The 23,626-nt window shown below is 38.4% G+C and overlaps 1 protein-coding gene across 5 annotated transcripts in view; it reads right to left on the bottom strand.

Annotated features, from left to right (window-relative positions):
* The window catches only part of SMCHD1 (structural maintenance of chromosomes flexible hinge domain containing 1), a 127,664-nt gene extending 104,267 nt beyond the window's left edge, over window positions 1-23,397 (bottom strand). For 3 of the 5 annotated variants that reach the window (XR_009492666.1, XM_005224244.5, XM_024984367.1), the window contains exons 1-5: window positions 22,862-23,397; window positions 10,684-10,759; window positions 9,778-9,939; window positions 6,730-6,812; window positions 5,958-6,088 (exon numbers count right to left, since the gene is read on the bottom strand). Coding sequence is in view for 3 of the 5 variants with exons in the window: in XM_005224244.5 (XP_005224301.1) it covers window positions 5,958-6,088; window positions 6,730-6,812; window positions 9,778-9,939; window positions 10,684-10,759; window positions 22,862-23,038 (629 nt within the window). In the remaining 2 variants the exon portion in view is untranslated. 5 annotated transcript variants of the gene reach the window in all.
* Window positions 23,398-23,626: the final 229 nt, after the last annotated feature.

Here is a 23,626-nt window from a genome sequence, read left to right as displayed (position 1 = left end):
GTCTAAGAAATGAAACAAAGATGAACCACATAAGGACAGGAGAGGAAGAATATTTGAGTAATGGCCAAAAACTCCCCCAATTTGATGAAAATCTTCATCTAGACCTCCAAGAAGTTCAACAAACACCAAATATAATGAACTTAAAAACCAGACATACCACAATCAAAGTATCAAAAGCCAGAGAAAAAAAGAGAACTTTGAAAGTGAAAGAGAGAGGTGAATAATCACATACAAGGGATACTCAAGATTAAAAGCTGATTGCTCATCAGAAACTATGGAATCAGAAGACAGTAGGTTAACATATTCGAAGTATTACCAGGAAAAGACTGTCAACCAAGAATTCTTTATTCAGGACAAGTAGCCTTCAAAACTGAAGGAGAAATTAAGATATTGACATATAAAATCTGAGGGAATATGTCATTAGCACATCTGCTATGAAACAGCTACTAAAGAAGAGTCTGCTGAATGAACTGAAAAGACTTCAGAAAGTAATCTGAATACAAGAAAGAATAAAGAATAAAGTAGAGGTAACTATATAAATAGAAAAGGACAGTGTATTTTTTACAACTCTCCACCAACCTGATTTAAAAAACAGCTGTTTAAAGCACTGACTATAAAACTGTATTGACAGGGTTATAATGTATAATGATGTCATTTATATGAAAATAATAATACAAAGGAGAGGGGAATGAAGTTATATAGAAACAAAGTTTTTGTGCATTATTGATATTAAACTGGCATTTATCCAAAGTGGACTGTTTAAAATGTTAACTGAAATCACTAAGAAACACAAGTGAAATATAGATTAACAACTATCCGAAGTATATCAGTGATTGTAATGAGAGGCAGAATTGACTATAAATGGGTACAGGGTTTCTTTTGGAGTAATGAAAACGTTCAGAATTAGTTGTGATGGCTGTACAACTTTGGTATTAATTATATGACCATAAAAATATGACCATTTAATGAAGATATACTTAAGACAGATGGGTAAAATTTCAAGGTAAATTTTACTTCAGAAGAAAAAATTAAATTCTACATAATGATATCAATACTTGACTCAGCAGGAGAAAAGTTTACTGGTATCTGTAATTTACTTTGAACTGAACCAAAAAATAAGTTGACCTGGACTTCCCTGGTTGTTAGTGGATGAGAATCCATCTGCCAAAGAAGGGGACACAAGTATGATCGTTGCTCTGGGACGGTTCCACATGCTGTGGGGCAAATAAGCCCATAAGCCACAACTATGGGGCCATCTGCTACAACTACTGAGGCCCCCTCACTGCAACTACTGAAGTCTGTGTACCTAGAGCCAGTGCTCTGCAACAAGAGAAGCCACTGCTCTCACACCTAGAGAAAGCCCACACATTAGCAACAAAGAGCCAGCACAGTCAAAAATAATTTAGTAATTTTTTTAAAGTTTTAAAGTCTATCAGGTTTTTTTTTAATGACCTAAAGGTTAGCCAGCAAATCTGACAAACTCAGCGGTGGCCACAGGACTGGGAAAAGTCAGTTTTCATTCCAATCCCAAAGAAAGGTAATGCCAAAGAATGCTCAAACTACCACACAACTGCACTCATCTCACACGCTAGCAAAGTAATCCTCAAAATTCTCCAAGCCAGGCTTCAGCAATACGTGAACTGTGAACTTCCAGATATTCAAGCTGGTTTTAGAAAAGGCAGAACCACCAGAGATCAAATTGCCAACATCCGCTAGATCATCGAAAAAGAAAGAGTTCCAGAAAAACATCTGTTTCTGCTTTACTGACTATGCCAAAGCCTTTGTGTGGATCACAATAAACTGTGGAAAATTCTGAAAGAGATGGGAATACGAGACCACCTGACCTGCCTCCTGAGAAATCTGTATGCAGGTCAAGAAGCAACAGTTAGAATTGGACATGGAACAGCAGACTCGTCCCAAATAGGAAAAGGAGTAAGTCAAGGCTGTACATTGTCACCCTGCTTATTTAACTTCTATGTGGAGTATAGCATGATAAATGCTGGGCTGGAAGAAGCACAAGCTGGAATCAAGATTGCCGGGAGAAAGATCAACAACCTCAGATATGCAGATGACACCACCCTTATGGCAGAAAGTGAAGAGGAACTAAAGAGCCTCTTGATGAAAGTGCAAGAGAAGAGTGAAAGAGATGGCTTAAAGCGCAACATTCAGAAAACTAAGATCATGGCATCTGGTCTCATCACTTCATGGCAGATAGATGGGGAAGCAATGGAAACAGTGAGACACTTTATTTTTGGGGGCTCCAAAATTACTGCAGATGGTGACTGCAGCCATGAAATTAGAAGACACTTGCTCCTTGGAAGAAAAGCTATGACCAACCTAGACAGCATATTAAAAAGCAGAGACATTACTTTGCCAACAAAGGCCAGTCTAGTTAAAGCTATGGATCTTCCAATAGTTGCGTGTGGATGTGAAAGTTGGACTATAAAGAAAGCTGAGTGCCAAAGAATTGATGCATTTGAACTGTGGTGTTGGAAAAGACTCTTGAGAGTCCCTTGGACAGCAAGGAGATCCAACCAGTCCATCCTAAAGGAAAGCAGTCCTGAATATTCATTGGAAGTACTGATGCTGAAGCTGAAACTTCAATACTTTGGCCACCTGATGCAAAGAACTGACTCACTGGAAAAGACCCTGATGCTGGGAAAGACTGAAGGCGGGAGGAGAAGGGGATAACAGAGGATGAGATGGTTGGATGGTATCACTGACTCAATGGACATGAGTTTGAGCAAGCTCCAGGAGTTGATCATGGGGACAGTGCGGCCTGGCGTGCTGCACTCCATGGGCTCACAGAGTCAGACACAACTGAGAGACTGAACTAAACTGAAAGGTTAGTGGAATAAAAAGAGATGTGGTAAAGCTTAGTATGAATATGTTGTGTATTGACTACAGAATTTCAACTTTTCTGTATGTTTGAAAATATTTATAAAATGTTGAGGGAACGAATAGTGTTCAGGAAACACTCAGATCCAGAGGGTAGACTGTTCTACAACTAGCCTGAACTCTATTTAAAAAAAAAAAAAAAAAAGACTTCATGAAAGACAAATATGGGGAATTATAGAATAAAGGAGACATGAAAGACATGGCAAAGGGAAATCTGAATATGGACATTATAATTAGCTATTTTGAATCACTGAAAAATGTGTTGAGTGTAATAATGAAATTATGGCTATTTATGAGAACATAACTGTGAAGGAAATACATGGTACAGTACTAAGCAGAAAAATATCATCGAGTTTACAACTTACAAATGATTTAGAAAGAGAAACTGTGTGTTCTGTGTACATGCATGTGTACACCCATACATACATAAACAAAAGATTACAAATGTGGCAAAATGTTAACATAAATCTAGGTGAAGGATACAGGAGTAGTACAACTGATTTTCTGACTTATTGCTGGCTTTTTATTTGACATGTTTTTATTTGATATGTTTTTACAACATATTTATTAATCTGAAATTTTTCAAAATAAAAGAGAGGAAAGGGTTGTACCAAAGTGAATGAGACTTATAAAGAATATTGTCAAAATAGAACTCTCAACTCATCCCCCCCTACTGTCCTCTTCAAAATGCTCTAAGTACATTGGTCTTCTTTTTGTCTCTCAAATCAAACAAGGTGATCACAGTTCCAGGGTCTTTGTCTTTGCTGATGTCTTTCTACTTGGAATGCTCTTCCCCTAGATTTTCACTTTGGGTGTTTCTTTTCTAATCATTCCAGCCTCAAGTGAAATGTAACCTCAAAGAGGTCACTTCTCCTAATCACTTCACCTAAAGAAGACAGCCATCAGGCTCTAACATGTTACTTGATATTTTCTTATCGATAACTGAAGTGCTTATATATTTTTTGGTTTACTTTAGGCTTTTCCTCTACTACAACATAAACTATAGTCAAGACAGTCAGCTGCTTTGTATTTTTAGGCTATCCTTCCTTTTCTTCCATAGCCTATTCCCTATATACGAACATCCTTATATCCAGTAAAAAAAAAAAAAAAAACAACTTAACTGGAAGCAGTAAAACAACTGATCATTTTTTTCTATAGGAGTAGAAGTTAGAGAAGAGCAGGGGAGGAGGGTTACAACTCACACTAACAGAAACTGGACTGAGTTAAGGGACTGATGGTACTGGATTCAAATACAGTATGAGTACATGACAGCTGTAACAACAATTGTGTTTCTGGATGCAATATCCATAAAGCTAGGATCAGACCCAGCAACAGGTAGATTTCTTCCAAAAATTAAAATTTCCCTAATATTTGAATTAGGTTTAAAAGTTTGTGCTGTGCTAAAATCTAAAGAAATTTTAACAAACTGTAGGCTCCACTTCTTTCAACTCTTCCACTTGATTTAACTAACATTTTTCTGACCCTTTGCCCCAGTCTGCCATCTGTCCTCCTTTCATTTCTACCGAATATTTCTATCTTATGCTAAATTCTATCTTTAGACTACAAAAGATCACTGTCTTCTTTATGGCTATTTTATAAATCCTTGAAGTGGCATGTACTCATGAAAATGGTGAAGAACAACAGTTGGAGAAAAATCTGAGGCCAAGAATGAGAAGGAATAGCTACCATGCTGCTGCTAAGTTACTTCAGTTGTGTCTGACTCTGTGTGACCCCATAGATGGCAGCCCACCAGGCTCCCCCGTCCCTGGGATTCTCCAGGCAAGAATACTGGAGTGGGTTGCCATTTCCTTCTCCAATGCATGAAAGTAAAAAGTGAAAGTGAAGTTGCTCAGTAGTGTCCGACTCCTAGCGACCCCATGGACTGCAGCCTACAAGGCTCCTCTGTCCATGGGATTTTCCAGGCAAGAGTACTAGAGTGGGTTGCCATTGCCTTCTCCGAATAGCTACCATGATAGCTTGTATTTACTGACTGCTTATCATTATTTGCCAGGCTCTGAGGATTTTACATGCACTAACTCATTTGGTTTTCACAAAACCTTAGGCGGTATTATCCCCATTTTACAGATACATAAACTGAGATAGAAGTAAAGTACCTTGACCAGTGTCATACAACTAATAAAGCTAGAATTCAGACGAGGCCAAATGATCCCAGAGCCCTTGCTTTTTACTTACTGCCTCTCATCATGGCACTGGAAGGCTTTACAAAGTTGATGAAAATTCTGAGTGCTGAAATCTCAGAAATGAGAAGGCAAATGCATTAACTATATTAATTTTACACATTATTGAGACAGATCCTTAAACTTGGGTGACTTTCCTTGACACAACTAAGAGCAAAGGAAATAGGACATGAATAAATACTAACTTCTTAATAAGAATGTTAACAGATTCTCCCCAAGTGTGTTTCCTAAATTATAAAACATAGCTTATACATCAATCCCACAGTGAGTCATGCCTCTAAGTAGAATTCAACTATCTCAAGGAGCTAAAACTTTATATCCCTGACAGCTTTGAGTATACATTGTTTCCTTTATGACATTCTCATTCAGGATATTTTCTACAAACATATTCCCATACAAAACTCTTGACTAGACTCTACTCCCTAACAGCTGTGAACGTTTTGTAAAGCAGAGCCCTGAAAGAGCCACAGTAAGCTCCAGAGAACTACATGTGGTTCCCTTGGACATTTTGCACGAGGTATCAGGTGATTTCTAAAGCCCACTTAAAAAACATTCTACTGCTCTAGACACTATACAGCTTTCTCCAAACTTAAGTTATTAAGAAAAGGGGGAAAACTCCACAGTAGGCAACATACCAACATAACTCCTACACACTTCAGGAAATGCAGAAAGAATCATTCAATGGAGGGTACAATATGATTTATGCAGTTTTGACTTTTTTAGTATTGACCTTAAAAACTATTTTACTATAAAACTCTAAATAAATATGCTGACAATGTATATAACTAAAGAAATAGAAGAGTTCTTCTCCTTATTAAAATACCCAGCTGCCCATAAAAAAAGTGAGTAAGGTTCTCTAACCTTTCAAAGTCACCTTGCCTTGTAAATTTTGACAACCTATACACGGCCCAGTTGTTAAGCTGTTTAGAGGTCATTCCTCTTCCATTATCTATCACTGCAACGGCAGGTTTTCCTTGTGTTTCATCAAAATGCTATGAAATAAGTTCAAAAAGACAGGAAAAGTTGTATCAATATTAAAAACATGAAAAGTTCAATATAAAAAATGTGATTCATTGGGCTCACTCATACATTGCTGGAGAAGTGTATATTAATACAATTTTCTAAAAGGCACTCCAGCTGTATGAATCAAAGGCCTTAGAATTCTTCATGTCCTTTAACCTAGAAATTCCATTTTTCAGAATGTAGCTTGAGGACTAATCAGAGATGTGTACAAAGATCTATAAGGGTGCTCCTGCTACCAGCACTGCTTACAATGGCAAAAACAAAGGGAAACAAATCTAAATGTTCAACAGCCACAGAATGATTACATAATTTATATTAGTCAATAAATCAAATTGCATCAGTGGTGTATTACATTGCAGAATAGCCATAATATGGCAATGTTTACAATCTACTTCTAAGGGAAAATAGAAGATCACAAACAAAATGTACACTATAATCACACATACATGTATACATATATCCATAGGAAAAGGGCAAGTGAAAAAATTTTAATGAAGAGACATCAGACAATTATTTCTACTTTTAGTTTATATTTTAATTTTTTTCCAATAAACCTGCAGTACTTCCATAAAAACACAAGTTAATTTGATTTAGAGTATTATTCTCTTACCAATTTGATCTGTATTCTTCTAACACCATTGTTACGAGAAGTAGCAGACAATGAATTGTCAATTAATTCTGCAAGAGCAAATGCTGGAAGAGAGTGAGAAAACATTACTGCTTAAGTTCTCCCTCCTAAATACTTCATATAAAAGTTCAAAGTAGAAGGAATTCTGAAGTACCTTAAGCCATCACTTTTATTTTCCAAAGAGCTAAAATTAAAGTATTATCCTGATCCTAATGACACAAACATAGTAAGGCATCATCAATCACCACCAGCATAAAAAAGCAGTTACCAACCAGTACTTGTATGGCACTACACAGCATGAGTGAGCCAGCCATGATTCCTGGCTTCAAGGAGTTTATAATCTAAAGACAGACATACACACATGAGAGACAAACAGAAGACCATAACCATAAAATCAAATAGTAGTCTGTGGTACATACTTACATCATGCACAAGTCAAACTAAGCACATTTAGGGATACGGGACAAATATAAAAGTGTCTATTAAGGGCTGATTTAAATATAGGTATCTTGCAACACCAACTTGTGAAATGGCAGAATGTATCTGCTTAACTGACACAAAACTGCTCTTAATTTCCTACTATACAACCAGCCTGACCTTCAGTTTATCAGTGGCTCAGCACTATTTCTAACATTCTCCTTTCGGCAGGGTCAGTATCCAAACTACTTCCCACTTTTATCTCCTTAATTAAAAGGGTGAGCATACTAAATTAATGTCTCTTTACTTAAGCATAACTTAGGCTGTAATTAACCCACAAAGTAGCATTCCAGCAAGCACTTCCAAACGCTAAACATGTAGGGGATGGCTCCGTTTATAAACTAGCTGGAAAGTAGTCATCACAAATCAGATATGTATAAAGATCTAGTGAAGGGTATTAACTAGAAAATGGAAAAGTAGGGACACTGTAGGAAATGGGAAGAAAAAGAGTTAAGGGAAATTTCAAAGGAAAACATGAGTAGAATTTAGTATCTGATTAGATATAAAAGGAGAAAGAAAAAGAAATCCAAGGTGGCTTTGAGTGCTTGTTCTAGAAGACTGGAAAAACGGTCCTCTTTTTCCGTAAAGGGAAAATTCAGACGAAGGACAGAAAAATTCAGTTTTAGGTGTGATGCCCGACCACTGTATCAAGCTCAATAATGAGTAGAGGTGATGTACAGGGAGCTTGAACAGACCACACTTTATAGAGAGTAGAACTGTGGCTATCTTAGTTACTTCTGCAAAATAAGGTCATTACCTTCATGTTAGCTAACACACAGGATTAAGGATCAAATGAGAAAATGCTCACAAAGTGCTTGACACAGTGCCTGGCTCTGCAGCTGAGAGCAGTAACAACAGCAGTCAAGGTAAGGATGTACAAGAAGAATTAGTCCCGAGAATATTCAGTCATTTGTAACAATTAAAAAAAAAAAAACCTGAAATAACCTGAATGTCTAGTAACAGCAGTGTGTGTGTGGGTGTCTGTGCGCTAAGTTGCTTCAGTCATGCAAGACTCTTTGAGATCCCATGGACTATAAACCGCCAGGTTCCTCTGTCCCTAGGACTCTCCAGGCAAGAATACTGGAGTGGGTTGCCGTACCAGAGGATCCTCCCGACCCAGTGACTGAACCCATGTCTCTTACATCTCCTGCACCAGCAAGCAGGTTCTTTACCACTAGCGCCACGTGGGTCTCCTGCATTGCAGGCAGATTCTTTACCTTCTGAGCCATCAGGGAAGTCCCAACAACAATAGTATATAGTGTTCAAATAAATTATGTTATCTAAATACTGTGTAAGCCCTAAAATAAATATATATTGACATACATATTAAAGATGTTCATTACATTTTAAATTAAAAGGTTGGTTAAAAAAGAATGCATCAGGAATTCCCTGGCAATCCAGTAGTTTGGACTCTGGGCTTTCACTGTCAAGGGCCTGAGTTCAATCCCTGGTCGGGGAACTAAGATCCTGTAAGCTACGTGGCACAACAAAAGGAAAAAAAAAAGTATGCACCATATAATACCAAAAAAAAAAAAAAAAGTGTGTATATATATATATATATATATATATATATAAAAAGGTCAGAAATGATAAACACCAAAGTGTTGGTGGTGGTTACATCTGGGTGGCAGAGATGGGAATATTCTCTGTGTTGTTTTTGTTTATCTATGTTTTCTAATTTTCTACCAACTCTAATGCATATACAATGAAAAAAATATTTAGTAAGAAAGTTTACAGGGGACCTCCCTGGTGGTTCAGTGGTTGAGAATCCATCTGCTAACACAGGGGACACAGATTTGATCCCTAGTCTGGGAAGATAGCATGTGCTTCAAGGCAACTAAGCCCATGTGCCATAATGAAGATCCAGCGCAGCCAAAAACAAATAAATTTTTTTAAAAAGAAAGAAAATTTATAGGGAGCTCCCTGGTAACCTAGTGGCTAGGATTCCAGGCTTTCACTGTCAAGGCCCGGGTTCAATCCCTGGTCAGAGAAGTGAGATCCCACAAACCATATGTTCAAAAAAGAAAGAAAGAAAGCTTATAATGAATACCTGAACACTTTCGCAGAATCCAGATGGAAGAGATTCTCTAAATCAAAATAATCTAAGGTAGGATAAAAACTGTCTAATAGTAAAGGTGGGAGGGAATTATAAAGAAACAATAAGGAACACAAACCACTTAGCTGTGCAGTACAGCTACAAAAAATATGCAAGGTAAAACAAATATAATTGGGAGAAGAGTTTAGGAAGCTAGGAAGAACAACAGGAAAGGAGAGTGTACAGGAGGTAGATGTGTAAGGAACCATCTCTTATGAGTTGAAAAGGAATGAATTCTCATTCTACGTTAGTTTTAAAAGGAGAGGTATCTTTACTTTGATGTAAGATGACTTAGGTATAAAAACAAATACACTGTGATGAAGAGATGAAGTAAGGAGGCTCACAAGAACTGATCATAGTCTTTGAGTAAAGTAGAATGAAAGAACTTTTTAAAAGTCTGATCAAGGGAATAAAGGTAAGTGACAGTTTATCACAATTAGTACAAAGGGAATACTTACGTAAAGGATTTTGTCCTTCACTTGCATAATATTCATACATGCCACTTTTAACTAATGTGTCATAGTGAGGTAGGAAGTCAATTCGTTCTTTTGTAGCTGTTAGTAGTAACTGATTGACTGACTGTAGCAGGTATAGAGTGACTCCATCTTTAACAGTTTCATCTGAAATCAAGAGGTAACATCTTAAGTGCTAAGTCAGCATCCAAAACACAATGAAATTATAATTTTAAATATATAAATTGTATCTATGAAATGACTTTAAAAATCATACAGGCAAATCCCCAAACAATGGACTGATCTATAATCAGTTATGCTGTGTTAAGAATATCAGTGGAATAGGTCCAAATACTTCCACTCATCTGAAACACTCAATTCTTAAGTCAAACTGTCACAGAAAATCAGATGAGGAACTAATTAAAGTGGTTATCAATATGAATGCGAAGAATGATTAAATCAAAAAAGGAATCAGGCATGAAAAAATTGGCACATCTTAGAACATAACCGGGTAGAAAAAGCTAATGGGAGAATCCAAGTGGGTCAGGAGAAGTAGCTCTTAAGGGTCCATGCAGAAGACCTGTGGTTGGATGTTGAGCAAGGTCTCATCTTTTATAGCCATTAAGTGATATCAACTCTTTTCTTATAACCATGCTCAACAAGTATGAGCTCTGCACAAAGTAGATGTGTAGAGCCAGTTTCCTCCCCCATTCCAACAAAGTAAACAAAAATATTAATGGTTTTTGATGCTTATCTAGGTAATAAAATAGTCATTACCCTGTAATGTACTGCTGCTGCTGCTGCTAAGTCGCGTCAGTCGTGTCCGACTCTGTGCGACCCCTTAGACAGCAGCCCACCAGGCTCCCCCGTCCAACATATTAAATATAAAGGCATAAACGCAACGTTGCTTACCAAAGTTATCACAGGTAATTTCTTTCCTACTGGTTGTTGTAATGACAAATTTCTCTCCAGGTGAAATGCCAAGTGTCTACCAAAAATAACAGAATAAAATCAATTATTATAGAAAGGAAATAAATGCCCTAGTCAAGTTTACAAAAATATGAAAATACCGATAAGGATATTATAATATTATAACAGTACTACATTTTTCTGAGAAATATGTTTTAACATTTTTAAATTTTGCCTTTGCATAATTAACCACAAATCTATCTATAAATTACCTATTTGCTTATTAACAAGGTAGATTTTTCTGCTATTTTATGTCACCTAAGAACAGTGAACATTTTGAAAGTGTTTAACATCAGCAGAGCTCTCTTAGACAAAAGACATATTATTTTGTGTCGATATATAAAGTAAACTTATTTGGAGGAAAGCATTAACACTTATGTTCATATATATTAAATACTTAAATATGTAAAAACAGAAGTACTAAATAAAAATAGAGGTTAATACTTTACAACACTGAGATAAAGACTGCCAGGCTATGCAGGATGTCTGTATAAAGAACCTTTGTATCTATTATGCTGCTGCTGCTAAGTCGCTTCAGTCGTGTCCGACTCTGTGTGACCCCATAGACGGAAGCCCACCAGGCTCCCCCGTCCCTGGGATTTTCCAGGCAAGAACACTGGAGTGGGCTGCCATTTCCTTCTCCAATGCGTGAAAGGGAAAAGGGAAAGTGAAGTCACTCAGTCGTGTCCAACTCTTAGCGACCCCATGGACTGCAGCCTACCAGGCTTCGCCATCCACGGGATTTTCCAGGCAAGAGTACTGGAGTGGGGTGCCATTGCCTTCTCCATTGTATCTATTATAACCTCTTCCAAAAGTATAACTTGAAAAAAACTAAGGCGAATTATAAACGAGGGGAGTAAACTGCAACACGAAACAAAGTGCTAACATCCTGAGGAGAAAAAGCCTTCATAAATCAAGATCAAAGTCAACAAAGAGGGAAAAAACATGAACAATAAAAGGACGGGAAAAAGTAAATGACCAAAAAAACACATGAAAACCTGAAATTTCACAAAAAAACAAATATAAGAATTAGAAAAATGAGTTAATCTTTTCATTAAAATATTACATGTCATTAAAATTAAAAAACACATCCTCGTTCCAAAATCAAACAATAGGGCAACACACAGTTAAAAGACTTGACTTCTATTTCAGGTAATGATGAACTAGTTAATTTAAACCAACCTTACACAGAAGATTACTAAAAAAAAAAAATCTAGACTAATGATATTCAAGTCTTCAATATTGATCTAAAAATCCTATTGGTCACTATTGAAGCTAACTGAAAACCAACTCCCCACTCTGAACACCAGCAAAGTAAAGGGCAAGTAGACCATTTATGCTGCTTTCTTGTACCAACAGATTTCAGGGTAACCATGTATCTCTAGGTAGCCATGTATCTCTAACTGATGAAGCAAAGTTGTTCTTTTGCCTCATCAATTGGAGGCAGAGAATTTCTGTTAATAAAAATGGAGGAATGGCAATCAGAACAGCACTATCAATAAATGAACCATTAAATTAAAGCTTTATTACTAAAGAAGCCAGCTGAACCCATTTGAATCCCACTTGCTCGATCACACCACTTGGCAGTGGTAAGAAACAGAGTGGGTGAAACAGCCATATATTAAGTGCCTTCAGATGTGATGTCATATGAAGTCCCAGCACCACCCATGAAGTATTTTCTCCCCCACCCCAGAGAAGCTGAGCCTAAATCTTAATTATAAGTCTTTAAAAATAACTTCTAGTCTGTGGGATATGTGGAGTTAGAACAAGCTAAATTGCACCATAAAGGAATAGACAAATCCAGAATATGGAATATGAGAGACAAACCAACTTGATTTCTTCAACAAGTCAATGTTAGGAAAAACAAAAAGACTGGGGGAAGGTATTTTGCTAAAATGCTCTAAATTTTAAAAGAAGTTAAGAAACATAAAAAACCAAGTTCAGTACAAGGACCCTGATTAAACAAACCAACAATAAAAAGACATTTTTGAGACAAACAAATCTAAGCATGGAATTAACTGTTAGATAATACCATTAAAAATGTTAATTTTGATGGTGTGATAATAAAATGCATGTTGAAGCATACAGGAGTGAAGTAAACTAAGGCCTGGACTATGCTTCAAAAGGCAAAAATGAAGCACGCATGGCAAATAAGAACTGTTCAATGTGGATGAGTATATGTAGGTTCATTTCAGTGGAATGACATTACAAACTGATGAGAAAGAATACTGAGACAGTTAATGGTACAGAAACAGATTTTAGAAATCCCCATCTCAACATACATGAAAATAAACCCCAAGAGAACTAAAGCAGCTACATTTTAATCCAAAATTGTGGAGGAAAAATACAGAAATAATATTGAGAGAGAAAAGCATTCCTGAAAATACACAAGAAATCCAAGTCATAAAGGAGAAAAACCAGAAAACATGAAAAGATGCTCATCTTTACTAGTTATCAGAGAAATTAAACCTGGAGGAGGACATAGCAGCCAACTCCAGTATTCTTGCCTGGGGAATCCCATGGGTAGAAGAGCCTGGCGGGCTACAGTCCATAGGGTGGAAGAAGTTGGATACAACTGAAGTGACTTAGCACACAGCAGATATCACTCCCATGAGGCTGGCAAAAAGTATAAGTCTTGATAACATAAAGCATAGTTTAGTTTAGTTCAGTTTAGTCGCTCAGTCATGTCCGACTCTTTGCGACCCCATGAATAGCAGCACGCCATGCCTCCCTGTCCATCACCAACTCCCAGAGTTCACTCAGACTCACTCAACTCTTCGCATGAGGTGGCCAAAGTACTGGAGTTTCAGCTTTAGCATCATTCCTTCCAAAGAAATCCCAGGGCTGATCTCCTTCAGAACAGACTGGTTGCCCTCATTAAATGAATAAAACATGTTCAAATGGAATTTAATCCAGGGATGCAAGAATTTTTCAGCATCCTCAGATCAATCAATGTGATATATCACATGAACACACCGAAGAATAAAAACCACATTATCATCTCAGTCAGTTAGTTCAGTCGCTCAGTCGTGTCTGACTCTCTGCAACCCCATGGACTGTAGCACACCAGACTTCCCTGTCCAGTGCCAACTCCTGGAGTTTACTCAAACTCATGTCCTTTGAGTCAGTGATGCCATCCAACCATCTCATCCTCTGTCATCCCTTTCTCCTCCTGCCTTCAATCTTTCCCAGCATCAGGGTCTTTTCCAATGAGTCAGTTTTTCGAATCAGGTGGCCAAAGTATTGGAGTTTCAGCTTCAGCATCAGTCCTTCCAATGAATATTCAGGATTGATCTCCATTAGGATAGACTGACTGGATCTCCTTGCTGTCTAAGGGACTCTCAAGAGTCTTTTCCAACACCACAGTTCAAATGCATCAATTCTTTGGCACTCAGCTTTCTTTATAGTCCAACTTTCACATCAATACGTGACTACTGGGAAAACCATAGCTTTGACTAGACAGACCTTTGTTGGCAAAGTAATGTCACTGCTCTTTAATATGCTGTCTGGGTTGGTCATAACTTTTCTTTCAAAGAGCAAGTGTCTTTTAATTTCATGGCTGCAGTCACCATCTGCAGTGATTTTGGAGCCCCCCAAAATAAAGTCTCTCACTGTTTCCACTGTTTCCCCATCTATCTGCCATGAAGTGATGGGACCAGATGCCCTGATCTTAGTTTTCTGAATGTTCATCTCAGTAGATGCAGAAAAAAGCTTTTGATAAAATTCAACATCCATTTATGATAAAAAAAAAAAAAAATCTCCCTACAGAGGGAACATACTTCGACACAATAAAACCCACATATGACAAACTCAGTTAACAACATACTCAACAGTGAAGAGCTGAAATCATTCCCTCTAAGATCAAGACAAGGATGCTCACACTCACCACTTTTATTCAACATAGTTTTGAAAGTCCTAGCCACAGTAACCAGTGAAAAAAAATAAAAGGAATTCAAACTGGAAAGAAAGAAGTAAAGTTGTCAGTGCTTGCAGCTAACATGGTACTATACATAGACAATCCTAAAGACACCACAGAAAACTACTAACATGGTACTATACATAGACAACCCTAAAGACACCACCAGAAAACTGCTAACATGGTACTATACATAGACAATCCTAAAGACACCACAGAAATCTACTAACATGGTACTATACATAGACAATCCTAAAGACACCACCAGAAAACTACTGGAGATCATCAATTAATTCAGTAAAATTGCAGGATACAAATTAATGTATAGAAATCTTGCATTTCTATATACTAACAAGTGATCAGAAAGACAAATTAAGGAAACAATCCCATTACCATTGCATCAAAAAGAATAAAATGTCTTATAAACTTCTGAAGAATAAACCTCCTTAGGAGGCAAAATACCTGTACTCCAAAAACTCTTAAGACATGGATGAAAGAAACTGAAGATGACACGAACAGGAAAGATATACTGGGTTTTTAGAATGGAAAAATCAATTTGGTTAAAATGACCATACTACCCAAAGCAATCTACAGGTTCAAGGCAATCCAATCAAATTACTAATGGGATTTTTCACAGAACTAGAAAAAAAAAAACTTTAAAAAGTTGTATGGAAACACAAAAGCCAAAACAATCTTGAGAAAGGGTAACAGAGCTGGGGGACTCACACTCCCTGACTTCAGACTATACTACAAAACTAGTAGAATCATCAAAACAGTATAGTATTGGCACAGAAACAGATGCATAGGTCGATGGAACAGAATAGAGCCCAGAAATAAATCCATGTACTAAGGGTCAAATAATCTACCACAAAGGAGGCAAGAATATACAATGGAAAAAGACAATCTCTCCAAAAGTGGTATCGGGAAAACTGAACAGCCACCTGTTTAAAAAAGTGAAATTTGAACATTCTCTAACACCAAATATAAAAATAAACTGAAAATGGAGTAAAGATGTAAATATAAAACTGAATACCATAAAACTCTTAGAGGAAAACATAGGCAGAACACTCTTAGACATAAACTGCAGCATTATTTTTTTTGGATCTGTCTCCTAAAGCAATGGAAACAAAAGCAAAAATATACAAATGGGGCCTAATTAAACTTATAAGTTTTTGCACAGCAAAGGAAACCATAAACAAAGTGAAAAGGCAATCCACAGAATAGGAGAATATATTTGCAAATGAAGAACCCGACAATGGATTAATCTCCAAAATACACAAACAGCTCATACAGCTCAGTATTTAAAAAAAAAAAAAAAAAAATTTTAAATTGGCAGAAGACCTAAAAAGACATTTCTCCAAAGACAGTCATCAGGAACATGAAAAGATGCCCAATGTCACTAATCATCAGACAAATACAAATCAAAACTAAAATGAAGTATCATCTCACACTGGTCAGAAGCGCCATCATCAGAAAGTCTACATGGAGAAAAGAGAATCCTTCTATACTGTTGGTGGGAATGTAAACTGCTACAGCCACTATGAAGAACCATTATGTAGGTTCCCTTAAAAATTAAAAACAGAGTTACTGTAAGATCCAGCAATCCCATTCCTGGGAATATACTTGAAAAAGACAAAATTTCTATTTCGAAAAGATATAAGCACCCCAATGTTTATAGCAGCACTATTTACAATAACCAAGACGTGTAAGCAACCTGAATATCCATCAGCAGATGAGACGATAAAGATGTAGTGTGTGTACACACACACACACGTAGACACACACACAAAGAATGGAGTATTACTCGGCCATAAAGAAGAATGAAATAATGCCATCTGCAGCAACATGGATAGACCCAAAGATTATCAGATGAAGTGAAGTAAGTGAAAGACAAATATCACATGATACCAATTATATGTGGAATCTTAAAAAAAAATACAAATGAAATTATTTATAAAATAGAAACAGACTCACAGACATGGGAAACGACTTACAGTTACCAAAGGGAAATGCAGGGGAGAGAGATAAACTAGGAGCCTGGGATTAAGAGATGCACACCACTAGGGAATTTCCTGGCAGTCCAGGGGTTAGGACTCAGTGCTTTCACTATGGTGGTCTGGGTTCAATCTCTGGTTGGAGAACTAAGATCCCGCAAACTGCACAGCCAAAGAACAACAAAAACCAGATATACACTACCATATATAAAATAAAGAACAAGAACATACTGTACAACACAGGAAATTATACTCAATTACCTTATAATAACCTACAATGGAAAATAATCCAAAAAAGTTTGAGTCTGTGTGGGTGTATATACACATATACACACATATACATCTGTGTGTTTGTGTACATCTGAAGCAGTTTGCTATACACTTGAAACTAACACTATAAATCAACTATTTACTTCAATTTAAATAAAAGCTCTATTAAAAAGACAGCTATATTTTGAAGGAAAAACAAATTAAGTATAGCTTTCCATAGAGGGAAAATGGACTTACACATTGTGGACAGGGCTAGAACCATACTGAAGAGCAATCTGGTATACTTTAGTAAAATTAAAAATATTCATATTCTACCCAATTACACCCAAGAGAAATGAAGCTATAGACAATACACTGATGGAGAAAAGATTCTATTTGCTTACAGAAAAAAAAATTGTCTTCACACATCTTTATTAGGTTTTTATATAATTAAGACTGTCTTTATTTTTCAGTTCTTTACTACTTTATTTCTGCAACATCCCAACTGTTAGATCATGTGGTTATATATCCTGTAGAACAAAACATGTATTTTTATAATTACTAAAAAACTGTGTCAAATTGAATTAAGACTGATATACATCTGAAAAGCATATACAAGTATTTCATACACTCTCTCCATGGTTCTATTGTTCAGTCAAGATACATAAGCTATCTTTTTTCTTTACTTTATATATAATTCTTTACAAAATTATTTCTCAAATTCATAACTTCTCTAAATATTTTCTAGCTCTGGTATTTCACAAACAAATTATTTTTACATTATTCATTATACTTTTACTCAAGATGTCATATCCTTCTCTCTCCATATTTTTGATCTAAAAATTTGTCTTACCTGACAAAGTCTTTCCTGTATGAGTACCAAAATAGCCTTGAATACAGAAACATTGTCTGCCCTTCTCTAAATGAAAGCAGGATGACATTCTATATTGGGCAAGAGTCTTGACTGGGCTTTTTCATTTTTATAAGATCACTTCAACTCCACCTTTTTCTGGGTTCAAGTTAAAGTACCTGGATTTTTATTTAATGAGTAACATAAAGAACCGGCCCTCCATGTCTTCAGGTTAGCTTCAAACTATTGCTGCCCAACTTCTCTCAAAAGCCAGTCTGAAGAAATATTTATGATGGGCTAATGAACTGCAAACCATAAAATCCTCAAATACTTTAAACTTGTTTAATGGATTAGATCAATCAGAAGCTATATACTTCAATGCATATCTTTGAACAAACAACTAGCCTTTACTGATGTGTGCTTTGGTATTATATCCGATCACTCTGTCCCTGAATCACCCCAAAACCAGGAACACACAGAGTACACTTAAGTGAGAAATCTCTACAAAAATGTGGGCAGTCAATCAAAAAATGGGCCAAAGAACTAAACAGACATTTCTCCAAAGAAGACATACAGATGGCTAACAAACACATGAAAAGATGCTCAACATCAGTCATTATCAGAGAAATGCAAATCAAAACCACAACAAGGTACCATCTCACGCCGGTCAGAATGGCTGCTATCCAAAAGTCTACAAACAATTAATGCTGGAGAAGATGCAGAGAAAAAGGAACCCTCTTACACTGTTGATGGGAATGCAAACTAGTACAGCCACTATGGAAAACAGTGTGGAGATTCCTTAAAAAACTGGAAACAGAACTGCCATGAGACCCAGCAATCCCACTGCTGGGCATACACACCAAGGAAACCAGAACTCAGAGAGACACGTGTACCCCAATGTTCATCACAGCACTGAACTATAATAGTCAGGACATGGAAGCAACCTAGATGTTCATCGGCAGACAAATGCATAAGAAAGCTGTGGTACATATACACAATGGAATATTACCCAGCTATTAAAAAGAATGCATTTGAATCAGTTCTAATGAGGTGGATGAAACTGGAGCCTATTATACAGAGTGAAGTCAGTCAGAAAGAAAAACACTAATACGGTATGTTAATGAATAAATGGAATTTAGAAAGATGGTAACAATAACCCTATATGCAAGACAGCAAAAGAGACACAGATGTAAAGAACAGACTTTTGGACTCTGTAGAAGGCAAGGGTGGGATGATTTGAGAGAATAGCATTGAAACATGTATATTATCGTATGTGAAATAGATCGCCAATCCAGGTTCGATGCATGAGACAGGATGCTCAGGGCTGGTGCACTGGGATGACCCTGAGGGATGGGACAGGGAGGGAGGTGGGAGGGGGTTCAGGATGGGGAACACATGTACACTCATGGCTGATTCATGTCAATGTATGGAAAAAACCACTATATTGTAATTAGCCTCCAATTAAAATAAATAAATTAAAAAAAAAATGTGGGTGGTAACTGGTTAAAGCAGGTTGCAATACCCTAAATAACACAAGGGCTGTTGTTTAGTTGCTAAATCATGTCTGACTGTACCTTGCATTAAAAGACAAAATAAGAAGAGCCTCTCCTATCTATAAGAATGTTGTCTATTTTATCAGGATTTGTGAGGAATTTAGGGAGAAATTTTTCTCAAAGGTTTGCATTCTTAGCAGCTGGAATGCTTTTATTTTATAGACTTTGTGGGTTTTTTATTCATTATCTCTCCTTTGTTTTCACTTCTAAGAAACTCAAAGCTGATTTCATGGATCAGCACTGGTATAAGCTTTAATAAAATGAACTTTCATTAATTAGCTCTCAGGTTACTATTCTACTCTTTCCTACATCTATCTTTTACTTTTTTTCTTTTCGTCTTTTGGAATTTTTAACACAACATACCCTATATACAAAAATTTTTTTTGAAGGAAGAGATTGATTCATTTAACTAAACAGCTATAAACCAACTATTAGATAAGGCTCCTAACCTCCAGGAATGGAGACAATTTTTTTTAAGTACAATGTTATAACAAGTGCTATAATGGGGTGACAAGGAATAGTGGAACCACTGGGAAAAAGTAGGCATTTACTGTAAATTAGGTGTGCAGAGGAGGGTTTGCACAAATGGGACTTAATGACTGTGAATATTAAGAACTAGCCAAATAAGTTATTTCCTAATCTTTGATTTTGCGAGGTCACAAGGGCTCAGGTGAATCAGTAACTGCTTATCACAGGTCTAAAGCCTTCTGTCAAATCCACATTCTATTCCTGCCTCTTGACTGCTCCTTTTTTCTACAAAGTGAACTTTTACACATATAACAGTTTAGGACCCATAATACTTCCTAGCACTACAAACACTTGTTAGTTTAAGTTTTAATGAAAAACTTTAATTTAGTGCACTATCTGCCTACTCCTCTAACATGGAAAATAGTGTGGGCCCTGTGGATATTGTTTAAAAACAAAAACAAGCTTTAGAATCAAATAGACCTAGATTCTGATCCCAGTTTCACCGCTTATGAACCTATTTTAGTTCTTCATGTATGTAACAGAGACAAAGTTATGGATTAGGTGGCATAATCTAGCTTTAAATTCTCAAAAAAAAAAAAAAAAAAGTTAGCCTTCCTTTTTATTTTTTTACTAGTTCTTCCCTCTAATTAAAGTTAAGCCTTCTCTGTTCTAGCAGGAAAAAGTAGGAGGCAGGAGGACAAGAATTAGTCAAAGGGAATATTTTCCTTATTAAAATATTGAAGGAATGGAACAAATATATCTGTTCCCTATAAATAAGAATATCATTTGAATGGTATGTAACAAAAAGAACTTGGGTTCTGGATCTGAATTTTAACTTCTGTACTATCTGTTTGACTTAGGTGAGTCATGATCTCCAAAAGTGAGTTACCACTTCCGCAATAAGAGGTTAATACACTTCCCCTATACATGTAACACAGTTACTGACACTTTTGACATAGGAGAATTATTTCTAGAGGAAGGGTAAATTAGTACAACCTTTCTGAAAAACAATTTAAAAATACATATCAAGAGCTTTGATATTCCTGACCGTTGATCCAAGAATTTGACTTCTAAGATTCTAAACCAAAGAAAACAAAGCCATAAGCCTATGTATACAAGGGAAAAGAATTTGAAACATTTACATATGTAACTCAATCACTGTGCTGTACACCTGAAACTAACACACATTGTAAATCAACTAGAGTTTAATTTTTTTTAAATGGAGGGGAAAAAAGGCTTAAACTCAAAAATAAATCTCAAAAAAAAAAAAAGACTGCATTCAAACATGTTTATCACGATACTGCTTAAAATCTAATGCAAGTGCAAACAAAAAGAGATATGTATATGTAAACACTGACTGGTTCAAAACAGACCACTTTGACTATGAAGATTTGCATTAAAATAGAAAGATACTGACAATATTAAGTGAAAAAAATGGAATACAGACATGTATTAAGATTATTTAAAAATGCAGGCTGATGGTAAGAACACAAAGAAATAACTCCAATTACTAACAGTGGTTATAAATTTCATAGTGAATAAAAGGTTTATTTTTTCCTCTCTGGTTCCTTAATTTTTTAATGCGCTGACATTTTAAAGTCATTTTTGTGTGTCATGATTTTATATAACCAATATGAATACTTTAAATAATCAACTACAAAAATAAGAGTTTCCCTTTCCCTGATAAATACAAAACATTCATCAAAAATAATGAGCATTCATTTATTCACTTTTCAAGGACATGGGAATGCGCTGTATCCAGACAGAGAATGAACTTCTGAGTTCGTAAAATTTTGTCATTCTAATTTGACTATTTACCACATACCAGGCATGATTCTAGACCCTGGAAAAACAGAACAAATCAAAGTGCTTGCTCTCACATCGTTTTTTTTTTTTTTCCTGCCTACGGGTCTTGATTTCAATTATTTCATCAACTACTATACGGAATTAAAGAGTACTAAAACATCAGCCTACGTGCGTGCTCAGTCGTGTCCGAATCTTCCCAACCCCCATGGACTGTAGCCCGCCAGGCTCCTCTGTCCGTGAGATTTCCCAAGCAAGAATACTGGACTCGGTTGCCATTTCCTTTTCCAGGGGATCTTCCCCACCCAAGGATCGAACCCGCATTTCCTGCATTGGCAGGCGGATTCTTCATTGCTGAGCCACCTGGGAAGCCCTAAAACATCAAGTTTAAAACACTGCTTCACACTAAGTCCTTTTTCTTGGTTAGCCAGGTGTTCTCTGTCGCTTAAAAACAGCCCCAAGTGGTTGAAGCAGCTCATGATAAATAACATCCATTCTTTAAAGCTCAGGCACCAGCAACACCTCAGATCTAGAAAACACTTTCCAGTTTAAAGTAGGGCTTTGCCTACGCAGTTATTAACTTCTCACGCAAACTAATACAGGAAGTATATCGGTCCTCAGGTGTTCCCGTAGATACCCTCGGACACCCTTCGAGTGGTTCAGGACCTCCCCCCGCAAGGGGCTGGGGGGTGCAGGAAACCACAGAGAGCTCCACCTGCGAGGAACTCTAGGTCAAGTGTTTCCACTACGGAAGGACCAGCCAGGGCGCGCCCGCAAACCTTGACAGCACGACCCGTGAAATTACTGCATCACTGAAGGAACCTAGGAAAAATCGACTCCTGGAATCTCACAACTTCTAGCTATCACGATATTCCTGACAGAGCCAGCGGGGGAAAACTCCGCTGTCTTGAAAAAAAAAAAAAAAAGTTTCACCCAAAAGAGACACAGCTTTCCCGACTCAAAAGATGAGTTGCACGGCCTCAGTGCAAAGGTCGAGCTCTCGAAACCCACGGTACCACCGCCCGGACGCCGCGATCCCGGCCACAAGGCCGGGGTTAGAGGGAGGCCCACCGACCCGCCAGCCCCGCACTCCCGGGCCCGGCGGCGGGCCCGGCCCCCAGGCTTCTCCGCCGCCTCGGGCATGGCGGGCACCCTGGAGGGAGACGCCAAGGCCGCAAGACCCGGGCCGGGTGACAGGTTTATTGCCCCGCGGTGAGCAACGTGGGCTTCTCGTCACCCTCCCAATCCAAACTTCACCCGCGCATCCCTCTGTCGCCCCGTCGCGTACCTGACACACGGAGGCGCGGAACGCCGCGAAGTCCGAGCGCTCCTCGACCTGCAGCGCCCGGTCCCCGAGCTCCGACTCCTTCTCGCGTCGGTCAAACAAGTACACCGTCCTGGGGCCGTCGCCTCCGCCACCCTCTCCGGTCTCCACCGAGGGCCCGCCGCCGCCCGCCGCTGCCATATTGGGGGACGGGGAGAGCAAACAGCCGTGCCGGCGCCTGTGGCCGCCGCGCTGAAAACCGAAGTGCGGGCCCCGCTTGGCGCCTTCAGCTCCAGCGCCCGGGGCGGCGCGAGGCCTCTACCCTGGCGCGCTCAGTTCCTCACTCGGCGGCGGCGGCGGCCGAGCAGAGGCAGGCTCGAGGATCACCCGGGAACCGATTCAAACGAGCTCCTGCCCGAGCAGCACGTCACTTCCGCGTCCCGCCGCTCCCGGGGGGGAAGGAGGCGCGCGGCGCGCTCTTCACAGGGCCGGGACCCGCGCCCGCCGCCGCCCACGCGAGCTTGCAGCGCGACCCGCGACCAGGCCAGCCGCCAGGAACTGTGGCGCAGGAGGAAGAGGGGCGGCTGGCCGCGCGCAGGGGGCGGGGCGAATCCGGCAGGCCGCGCGGGCCGGGGCGGGGCTTCGGCGCCCGCTGCCGCCGCCGCTGCGCGGGGCCTGGCCTCTTTCACCCTCACGAAGTTACAGGGAAGCTCGATCCCTCACAGGCGCGGGCGCTCTGGGAGGGCTAGCCAGTCACTGAGGCGGCAGAGCCAGTCACGGGAGCAGCGG

The sequence above is a fragment of the Bos taurus genome, chromosome 24 (genome assembly GCF_002263795.3).
Source record: "Bos taurus isolate L1 Dominette 01449 registration number 42190680 breed Hereford chromosome 24, ARS-UCD2.0, whole genome shotgun sequence".
Classification (NCBI taxonomy): domain Eukaryota; kingdom Metazoa; phylum Chordata; class Mammalia; order Artiodactyla; family Bovidae; genus Bos; species Bos taurus.
Note: the sequence above shows the minus strand (reverse complement) of the source record. Positions and strands in the feature narration are given on the sequence as shown.